Below are 11,127 nucleotides of genomic sequence, written 5' to 3'. Positions count from 1 at the left end.
AATAATCAAGTTAACAAATATTTAACATGCAATTATTTGTTGGTGTGCGTGTGTTGGCCAAACGGTAAGAGATTAATGCCTAAGGCCAAAGGTTTTGGATTCGAGTCTCTATGGCGCGACCTTTTAATTTTTTTATTTAATAATACTATTAATTTATCAAAAAAATACGCTAATATTTAAGGGGGAGAGGGTAGAATATATCGAAATATCGATCTATAAAAATTCTAATTTTCAAAATAATTTGGATAAAGAAGTTTTTATGAGGAATTGGAGATCGCAGATCCAAGAGAGAAAAGCGCGTTAAAAGAGACGAACACAACAAAAGAAAAATATACTACTCCTATTATTTAAAAATTTAAGTGTCGTCGAAAGTCAAAAGATTCACTCATCTGATTTCCAGTGAAGCAAAAATACAAACAGAATGAATGCATAAATCAGTGCTGCTACAAAATTTGGAATGGCATGGCCTTCAAATTCGCCGCCGCCGCCGCCACGTGCCGCCGGATTTTCAACTTCACCGTGATCCCACTCCTCCTCGCCACCCTCCTCTTCTTCCTCCTCCACCCCCGCGCTACAATTCCCAACTACCCCTCAAAACCCCAACTATTTCCCCACAGATCCTTGCTCGCGCCGACCCCCAAATGCTCGCCCTCCAACACTACAGCGGCCGACGGCCTATTCAATTACTCATCTCTCCATTCCTGCTTCCTCCGCGGGAATCTCTTTCTCTCAGTCCCTCTCCTCGCCCTCATTCTGCTCCTGCAGTTCTACATCTTAGTGAAAACCGCCCAGGATCGCTTCTCCGTCGTGGTCACCAAGCTCGCCGCCCACCTCAAGCTCTCCCCGTCGATGGGCGCCGTCACGCTGCTAGCTCTCGGAAATGGCGCTCCCGACGTGTTTGCGTCGGTGGCCGCTGTTAGAGGGGGCCAGCCTCGGACCGGCTTCGGTGCGATTCTCTCTGCTGGGACATTCGTCTCGGCCTTTGTCGTCGGCTTCGTTGCGCTGTATGCAGCGCCGTTTGCGGTCGATCCAGCTCCTTTTATAAGGGATGTGATGTTCTATTTGACTGCTGCTTTTTTTCTCTTCTATGTTTACTTGAGCGCTGAGATCTTCCTGTGGCAGGCGATTGGTTTTGTTGCTTTTTATATTTTCTTTGTGGGGATTGTGTTTTCTATGGATTCGGGGTATGCTGGCGTTGCCGGAGAGAAGGGTAGAAGCTCACGGAATGGTGGCGGAGAGCTGGGGTTGGTTGAGCATCGGGAAAACCAGGTGGTGGATTGTGAAGTCGGGGAGTCGATAGCTCGATTTGAGGTCGAGAGGAAGACGAATTTCGGGTTTTGGGAAGCCTATGAGAAGGTGTGCTAGTGAGATCCAATCTATATTTTACCTCCTGCATTTGATTTATGAGTTGCTTGTGATTGCTTGCTGTCTGTGCCTGTGGATCATGAAATTCTGTTTTCCTTCATTTTTGGATAACTTTTTTCTGTAGTGACATGGCTTATTACAAGTTGTATATTACTGAAACTTAGATTTGTCCAGTTTAGTCTCTGATTATGGGGGTAAGCAACAGTAGGATGATTTTCCATGTGAACATCCTCATAAATTTCTGATTTGTTCATGATTTGGTTGTCAATTTGTGATGTTTAAAGAGAAAATGTATTGAATGTAGCCTGCTGATTAAGTTGTATGCTAGTAAGTAAAAAAGAACGCGTTCAAGATAAAAAAGAGTACGTTAGTTGATTTGGTACAATTAGCTTTGCATGAATTGTTAGGATAGTCATTATGTGTTTCATACATGCTTTGGATGCACTCGTTGTTGTACATATATGGTATTGCTAGGCTAGTGCCTCCATGGGAGAAGATAGATATATTCTGTAGTGGCAAGGCAATAAATAAGTTATAATTTCATTTCATAGTAATCTAGCATCCTTCTTGAGTCCATAAGTTCCCATGTTCAGCACTTGAGTTACACTTTGACGATGCAAGATTGGTCATATTGTTTTGGTGCCACAATGTTACTATTAATGGGTTTGAGAATGGGATATGTTACTACAGTTCTGCTATATAAATTAAAATTAGAAAAATCACACTATTTTGTTCTAGCTTGTTAATGGATAAGTGTTCTTACATTGTCAAAGATATTTCTTATGAAAATGATTGATGACTAAGTTCTAGTTTGATTGGTAAGTATTCCCTTCTTAAGAAAATGTAGTAACAGAATCACTTGTATGAATGCTGATGATATCTCTAGCTAGTTTGAGTTCAGTGGTACTACTTCTAAAGAGACATTGCATGTGATTTGTTAATTGCAAGTTTCAAGACTCTCTTGAATTTCATTTAGAAGTGTTGGTCACCTGTAGCTACAGATACATGAAGGTTTCTGAGCTTACATGATTTTCTTCTGATTTTTGGTCATTTGACTTGAGGTTCTCTTTCTTTCTTGTAGATTTCAAGAATATGGGAAGTTCCAGTCTCAATACTTCTAAAACTCACTGTTCCGGAAACTTCACCATCCAAATGGAGCCGATTTTACCAATCAGCCAACGTTGCTCTTTGTCCACTGGCCCTCCTATACTCCTGCAAATCATTTATGTCTTTAGACCATCCCATTAAATTTCTTCTTTCAAACACCCAATTTCCTCTTTGGTTAGTTGTATTCTTTGGAAGCAGTTCTTTGGCTACTCTTCACTACATAGTGGAGAAAGAGGCGCCCAAAAAAGAACAGATCTCTGCTGTGGTTGTCGCATTCATCATGAGCGTGTTTTGGATATCCACCGTAGCTGGTGAGCTGCTGAACTGCCTCGCGGCACTTGGCATGCTTCTGCAGTTGCCCTCTGCACTCCTCGGATTGACTGTTCTAGCATGGGGAAATTCGATTGGGGATCTTGTAGCTGATGTGGCTGTTGCTAAAGCCGGACAACCGGCAATGGCTATGGCCGGGTGCTTTGCCGGGCCTATGTTCAACATGCTTTTCGGGCTGGGAACAGGTTTAGTGATACAGACTGCTAATGTTTACCCTAAAGCGTATAAGCTTCATTTCCACACGAGTATAGTGGTTGCATTTGTGTTCTTGTTACTGAGCTTGATGGGATCTTTGTTGGTCGTAACGTGGAACCGATTTCGAGTTCCTAGATTCTGGGGGTTCTGCCTTGTTGGCCTTTACATTATTTTCATGATGGTAAGCCTACTCATTGCAGCCTTCTCTTTCTAATTTTTGGGGAAAAGAGTGAATGGTTGCTTCATGTATATGGTTGAGATAAAGCGTGCGAGTGCCACTAGTTGTATTTTGCCATGGTGCCTCTGTGTGTATGTGTGTGAATTTTATTAGATAAAACTAAATAATCACATGTAATGTCTCTTTAGAAATTGGTTAAATGGCATGCGAGTTTATAAACATATTACATATGTAGAATTTACTGAAACTGAGGAAAATCTTGAATCTCGTGAAAGTTTTTGGTTTAGCTAGAGAGAATTTTCATCTTGAAATCTATTAATGGAGAGAGAGAGTCCAATAAGAATTTTGAATAAATAAGGTCAAATGAGAAATTATGCAAATGATCGTAGTCATACTAACTAATGTACAAGAGAAAAAAAATAGTATTGTGGACTATATCAATTCTCTATATATTTTCCTCAAAAAAAGAAAAAGTTCTCTATATATTTATGTATATTATGTGGAGAGTATAGTTATAAAAAAGGATCCGGTTAAAAGTGAATTAGCATCCTAGAAAACCAGCTACGTATTCTAGTAGTTAAAAATGAAAAATGAAAAAAAAACAAAAAAAAAACAAGAAAGAAGAAGGAGAAGAAGAAGAAGAAACTTTTTTGTCGCAACTCATTTAGCAATTTAGACGAATGATTGAAAATCTATCGATATAGGGTGCATTTACTTTAAAAAAAATTATTGGAAAATAATAAATAAATAAATAAAATATTATCCTTTTCTCATTTTTTATCATATCTTTACTAGAGATGAAGAGATGAGCAAATGATAAAAAATATTTTCACATCACTACCAAAAAGAATATTATCCAATATTGGAGAGAAAATGAATGAAAAGAAGCTCTCGAGAAAATATTTCACCCTATTCGATTGATTTTTTTTTTATCATACTGAACATGTGAAAATGATAGGAAAAAGTGAAAAAAGATATATTTTCTCATTTTTCATAAAATTAAACGCATCTTTAATCATAATTTTTTAAACTGTTTTTATTAGCCAGATCTCATTGTCATTGGATATTGATGTGAAGTTGGGCCCAATATCCAAATTCTGTGGCCCATAGCCCACTTCTAAACCCCTCCACATAAAATACTTGCATGCCAAAAAAAGCAAAAAGAATCGCAAAATTTGAGTCCTCAAATTTCAAAAAAGGTTATGGAAATATAACAACGGTCGGGTCGGGCAAGGAATGGCCGCTGCAACTATGCAGACTCCTCTCCGTCTCCTCTCCGATACCTATTTTCTCCATCAATCAAATCGCAGTGTCAAAATTCCTTGCAACCACTCTAATTTGACGTCTCCGCTTCATCACAACCGCATTTTTGCGGCGCAGAAAACCACAACCGTGTGCGCTGTAAACAGGAGAAACAGATACGGGATCGCGAAATCCGGCAAGCTGGTGCTGGAATCGGCCTACATCATCGCGTCGCATCTCCGGATTCTTCCGGAGCCTGTGGATTCAATTCTGAGAGAATTCGGAGCCGGAAATGGAGGCCGGAACGGGTTCTGGAGCGGATTCGGAAGGGGCGGATCCGACGGTTGGAGAAGGAGGAGGAAGATGAAATTGGGATTGGTGGGCATTTTGGTAATTCTCGGGGCGGTGGGGCTGTGGTGGATTGTTGGGAAAGAATTGGCATTGGATTCTGATGCTTTATTTGGGGGTTTAGGGTTTGTGCTCTTTGGGCTTTCTGTGGAAGGGTGGAGGAGAGGGGCTAGAGATTGGATTTTGGGGTTTTGTTGCTGTGCTGTTTTGGTGGGTTTGGTTTCCACCAAGGGTGATTTTCCCGTGTGGTTGAGGAATTTTGGGAGCTTGAAGAAGGGCCGGAGAAGAAGAAAAGGAAGAGCATTTTGAGGGATTCTTGCAAATTGGGATGATTTTTGGGCAATGTGCAAATTGAGTTAAGCTAGAGTTTGTTCATTTCTTTTGTCATTTTTTATTTTTTTAGGATTTCTTGATGTCTTTGTGTGTTATGGTTCAAGTTTTGGAGGTCCTAAATGATGATAGGAGTTTGATGATGATGAGAACTGATTGATGATTTCTTTGAATTGATCAATTAGACTGTACCAAAATAGATGTTGAAGATAAATATAATCTAAAGTATTTTTGGTGATAAACTTTGTAACTGATTTACTAAATGTGCATTTGTTCACTTTTTTTAGCTCATTTTATTTTCACCAAAGATATGTTGCAATGTGTGTTTACTGTATTTTTTTTGTTAAGAAACAGAGGCTGAAGCTGTAAGAGGGTCTGCCCCATTTTGAACAAAAAGAAGATGTTTTGGTCTTGCTTATGCAAATTTAGCTAGTTTTGGTGTAGATATGCATTTTTTGAATATTTTCTTTCTTGAAAGTTTTGGTGTCTGTTTTATATGTTTTCTAATGGAATCTGGAAATGTTTCATTGAATGATAATTTTGTAAATCTTTTCATCAGAACCATCAACATTATTATGCAAAAATATAAGGTCAAAGTTGAAGGTGAGGGCAGATTGTATTATCTTGCAGAGCATGTTATGTAGTTGTATGCCTCTACTTAGTGGCGGAGCCAGGTATTAATTTGGGAGGGGGCTGAATTTACCGAGAAATTTTTTTTGGACATTCCGTATATTTAAGGCATTATTTTATTAAAAGACAAGCATAATAGTAATAATAAAGAACAACATTTTCATAGATTATATAATTTAAATATATAACAAATTAGTTTCAATACATTACAATTTTTTTTGGGACATTCTGTATTTTTAAAGCATTTTTTATTAAAATACGGCATAATAGTAATTATAAAGAACAACATTTTCATATACTATATAGTTTTAATATATTACAAATTAATTTCAATACATTACAAACTTTTTTTTTTGTCATTTCGTACATTTTAGGCATTTTTTTATTAATAGACAAGCATAATAACAATAATAACGAACAATATTTTCATAAATTATATATTTTCAATAAATTATAAGCTAGAATCAATAATAATAAAAGACAAGCATAGTAATACTAGCAAACAAATTTTTTTTTGGCATTCCATCCATTTTAGGCATTTTCTATTAAAAGACAAGCATAATAGTGATAATACTGTATAATATTTTTATAGATTATATAGTTTTAAATAACACAATTATCCCTAAATTAATTATAAATGGAAGAATATAACAAGCTAATCAACTTTTGTAAAACAAATTTCTTTTATAATATAACCATATATCTATATATATTAAAAAAAAAAAAACTCAAAATTTGGGAGGGGGCTTCAGCCCCCCCGGCTACGCCCCTGCCTCTACTATTATGTAACAGCTGGTCTACATATAAAAATAATTATGTGGAAATATTTTTGATATCATTCTTTTAAATTCGAGTTTGAATTCTACTGACCTTTTCTGTTGCCAACGCGACTATCTAGTATTGAGAAATTAGGTGCAATCTAGCTTTGAATATGAAATACTTCATCTATTCACAAAAGAACTTTCTAAAAGAGAGTAATTCGAGTTTGAATTCTACTGACCTTTTCTATTGCCAACGCGACTATCTAGTATTGAGAAATTAGGTGCACTCTAGCTTTGAATATGAAATGCTTCATCTATTCACAAAAGAACTTTCTAAGAGAGAGTAACACGAACTTTAGAAAAAATGTTATTGAGAATAGTAAAAAAAATGTTTTAATTAATACTCCATCCGTCCACCAAAAAAACTCCTACTTGCACTTAAATTTTTGTCCACCAAAAAAACTCCTATTCTGCTTTTTAGACTTTTATACCCTCCCTTCTTTTTAAGTTTTACTACCCTTTACCATTAAATTTGCTAATCTAAAATAATTAACCTATTTAACACCTTAATTAAATAATCCTACCCAACCCACTAAATAACCTCTATCGGCCCATTTGTAACCTAGGGTTTCTATCTCATTTCTTCTTCGCCGCTCTCTGTCTTCTTCGCCGCTCTCTCTCTTCACATCTTCTTCTTCTTCTTCGTTCAACTATGTCTGAAAAACTCCTATCCGATAATTTTCTCTGGGTTTCACCATCGGTGGAGAACGATTTGGGATCCACCGATCTCCCGTCCATGGAATCGGTGGCAAAATCCTATGCCGCCTTCCTTGGGCTTGAGGTGTCGAAAACTGAGTCCATGGTGCCGAAAACGGAGTTCTCGGTGTCGGAAACAGAATCCATGGTGTCAGAAACGGTGTTCTCGGTGCCGGAAACAGAATCCATGGTGTCAGAAACGGTGTTCTCGGTGTCGGAAACAGAATCCATGGTGCCGGAAACCAATTTATTCAGCATGCAACTCGATTCTAGGGTTCCGCCGCCTCGATGCAGGATCCATTTTCTCCCGGCGACTAGATCTACTATCGATCGGGTCCCGGCGACTAGATCTCCTAAAGCTAGGGTTCCGGAACCCGGATCTCTGGAAGAGGCAGAGTTCTACAACTTCGCCCAATATGAGGATGAAAAATGGACGAAATGGGTGGGCATCTATGTGTGTGGGCCGTTTATGCCATTTGTTGGTTATTGAACTGATTTTGAATGGATGATACTACATTGATCCATGCTTGATCCGATGATGAAACTTTTCTGAGGATTTGTGTATGTTTTACTGCTATTGGGGGCTGGTGATGCCTTGGTCATGTTCTTGAATTGATTTCCAGATCGTCCAAACGGTCCTCAAGTCGACGTGGAACTTCTCGGCAGCCTGCTTCTTTGCACCATGATGGAGCTTACCTTGCGTGCTGTGTTGGAGCAGCCATTGAGCCAAAGAATTTCTATCCTCATTAGTTAACTTAGGCCTAGCTCTTAAATTCACCATTTTCTCTTTTGTAATGAATGCTGGGCAGAACTGATAGTAAATGCCCCTATTTATTGTTGTTTTGAAGTTTAGGTGATGCCTTCTAAAATTCCCTCCAAAATTTTTCGGTCCATGTAAGCTGTCCTTTTTTCAAGTGATTAATGAAGTTGGCGCCAGTTTTCAATGTTCATTAAAAGCAGATTTTTAATGCATTTTTCAGTTCTTGTAATCTGCCCAAATAAATTCGATCATTTAATGTTCATTTTTCAGTTTTCAATGTTCAATAAATAAATAAAGTTAATTTAGTGAAGTTTATTTAAATGGCAATTTATTAAATGCAGAATCTGTAAAATAAATAAAGAATAAAAAGAATGAAAATAATTTAAGAAAATAAACAGAAAAATAATGAAAAGGTGCAAATACCTTGATGCTAATCAAAGATAAAGAAAACTAATCAAAAGTCATTAACACTACCCTTTTACCCCACTCACAACACCTTTTTCAGCTTTCTTAGTCTCCGTGCCGAACCCCAAATGGGAGTTTTTTTGGTGGACGGAGGGAGTAATAAGAATGGTGAAAAGGTAAAAGTAAGGGGAAATGATATTTTGATAAGTGGTGGAGTATAGTCTAAAAATAATTAGGAAATTCTTTTGTGTACGTCCCAAACAGAAAAAATATAAAGTTCTTTCGTGGACGGATGCAGTAATATTTATTTGGTGCTAATATGTCAAAAGTGTATCCTATTACTGAAAATTGGGGGAAACTTTGGGTATAAATAAGTGTTAATGAGTAAAAATGTTCATATTTCTAATTAAAAATGCCCATTTATATATATATATATATATATATATATATAGGGGAGGGCTACGGTAAAAACACTTCTTAAAATATAAATATAAACGTTTTTTAATGTACGAATTTTATCCAACATGGTTACGAATTCATCAAACATGGTTACGAATTGTGAAAAATAATTTTTTGCTACCTTTGGGATTCGAACTCAGGACCACGAATTCATCCAAAAGGGTTACGAATCAACCGTAGATCTTGATGATGATCTAAGGGCTGAAAATCTTAAGTGTTTTTATACACTTAAGAGTGTTTTTATTCTAGTCCTCCCATATATATATATATATATATATATATATATATATATATATATGAAGGAAAAAAAAACTTGATTCTACGCCCAAACTAAAGTGAAAAGTCGAATTTGCATGTTGATGGTTGTACATCATTTTTGTGCAAAAGTCACTTTTTTGACCTAAGGACAAAAGTGTAAGAAAAGTGTTAAAAAAAATTGTCTGCTGTAAAAAAAGTAGGCTTTGTTTTACAAGTACATTGATTGAGATATTAAGGGTAATTTAGTCAAATTTGGCCACAAACACAATTTTATAAAGTGAGCATTTTTCATTATAACTTAATAAAAGTGGGCATTTTAAAATTTTACTCTATAAATAATGTGTAATTATATTTCTTTTCATATATTGATACAAATTTTCTAAGTTTAAGCTCACTTTGAGTTTATTTACATAGGAATGATGTTGTTTTACTCTAAATGTGAGTAGGAGTAAATTTCGCCCACTACAGTTATTGGTGCCCTAGGACTGTGTTTTGTCTATAAATACAGCTATCTGCTCTCAGGATAAGACACACAAAATAATCAGGGTTTTAGAGAGCAGTATAGGGCGCCGTTTGTAAGTGGCCGAATTGTCCTTGGGAATTCTCATAGCTCGTTGTCCATCCAACGTTGGGAGTTGAGCAGGATACAGTTCAGAAGGTCAGAACTGGAGTCTTTCAATTCAGCCATCGACAGCCTCTGCATACAATTCACAAGTAAGTGATTCTAACTCCAATGTGCAGCACTTAAATTCATAGGAGCATGTTAGGGATTAATCGTTGTATGGTGAATTATGATATCCAAGAAATGATCCTTTCGGGGCTAAAATCCTTCACACCGAGGGCTGCTCCTTCCGGAGAAAGGGCGATTGAGGAACATATTCTTGATAGAATGGAATGGATTCTAGTTGACATGCTATGTTTCTTTATGTAACCTTTTAAGTTAATTCAATCTAGATTCGGATTATGTTATATTATCATTGACCAATATTCCCTGTGAGGTTTATCTACTTTTTGCTTAGTTGATTGAGATCAAGTTTTGAACTTGTAGCTTCGAAGGTTTGCATTTCCCATTAGAATTATTTAGTGACTCTTGTGGGGTTTGGTTGCTAGCTGCAGCTTGTAGCTTCAATTGTGATTTGTTTGGCGAGATCTAGTTTATTCAGCCATTATACGAAACCTTTGATGCCAATGTGTTATTGTGTCTGCCTAAAAATTTGGTGCATATACACCTTTTTTTTTTTTTTAGAATATATTAGTATGCCTCCCGTGCGATGCACGGAGACACAAATGTAGGAACTACTTAACATTAAGAAATACAGCTTTTGTTGAATCAAAAGTTACCCGAGATTGTGTGCGTGTGTTAGTCGAGTGGTTAGTGCATAAGATCAAAAATTTTGGGTTTGAGTTCAACATAGCGCGATCTTTAAATTTTTTTATTTAATATTGTTAATATATTAAAAAAAATTAGATTAATAAATTCATGTTTAGAAATTCATCATGTTCATGGATGATTTTTTCAGCCTCAATATAAAAAAATAACACATGAAGCTCATGAAGGAAGAAGAAACTTATTAATCATATATCAATTTGTTAAAAATTATCATTGATTTTTAAACAGGTCAAGCTTTTAATTTTTAATTTAAAAGCTCCCAGCTCAGCTCTCCCAGTTCTGCTCTTCCAGCCCTGTTCTCCCAGCTCTGCTCTCCTAGCTATGCTCTCCCAGCCCTGCTCTCCCAATTCTGCTCTTCCAGTCCTGCTCTCCCAGTTCCCAGCCCTGCTCTCCCACTTCTCCTCCTTTCTCTCTCAAAACCACTTCCCCTCCATAGCTTCCGTCGCCATCGCCCCCTTTCCGGCGACCGCACGGCTGGAAGGCCTGCTGCCCTCGTCTCCCTCTCTATCTCCCAGCCCTCAACACTCGACATACTCACCAACAACAATAAGGAGAAACATAGCTTTGAAAGTTCTACTCATCAATATCAGTCCGTTCGCACGGGAGAGCTCAC

The 11,127-nt window shown here is 37.1% G+C and overlaps 2 protein-coding genes across 2 annotated transcripts; both read left to right on the top strand.

Moving 5' to 3' along the window:
• The first annotated feature begins 316 nt into the window (after window positions 1-316).
• LOC130996929 (cation/calcium exchanger 5-like) lies at window positions 317-3,396 on the top strand. Its single transcript, XM_057922204.1, has 2 exons — window positions 317-1,356; window positions 2,447-3,396. The coding sequence occupies exons 1-2, from the start codon at window positions 463-465 to the stop codon at window positions 3,209-3,211; spliced, it is 1,659 nt and encodes a 552-aa protein (XP_057778187.1). The 5' UTR covers window positions 317-462; the 3' UTR covers window positions 3,212-3,396.
• Window positions 3,397-4,411: 1,015 nt separating this feature from the next.
• Window positions 4,412-5,074, top strand: LOC130998595 (uncharacterized). Its single transcript, XM_057924010.1, has one exon. The coding sequence runs from the start codon at window positions 4,412-4,414 to the stop codon at window positions 5,072-5,074; it is 663 nt and encodes a 220-aa protein (XP_057779993.1).
• The last annotated feature ends 6,053 nt before the right edge of the window (window positions 5,075-11,127 follow it).

Source organism: Salvia miltiorrhiza, chromosome 8 (assembly GCF_028751815.1).
Source record: "Salvia miltiorrhiza cultivar Shanhuang (shh) chromosome 8, IMPLAD_Smil_shh, whole genome shotgun sequence".
NCBI lineage: Eukaryota > Viridiplantae > Streptophyta > Magnoliopsida > Lamiales > Lamiaceae > Salvia > Salvia miltiorrhiza.
This window is presented reverse-complemented; position numbering and strand designations above follow the sequence as displayed.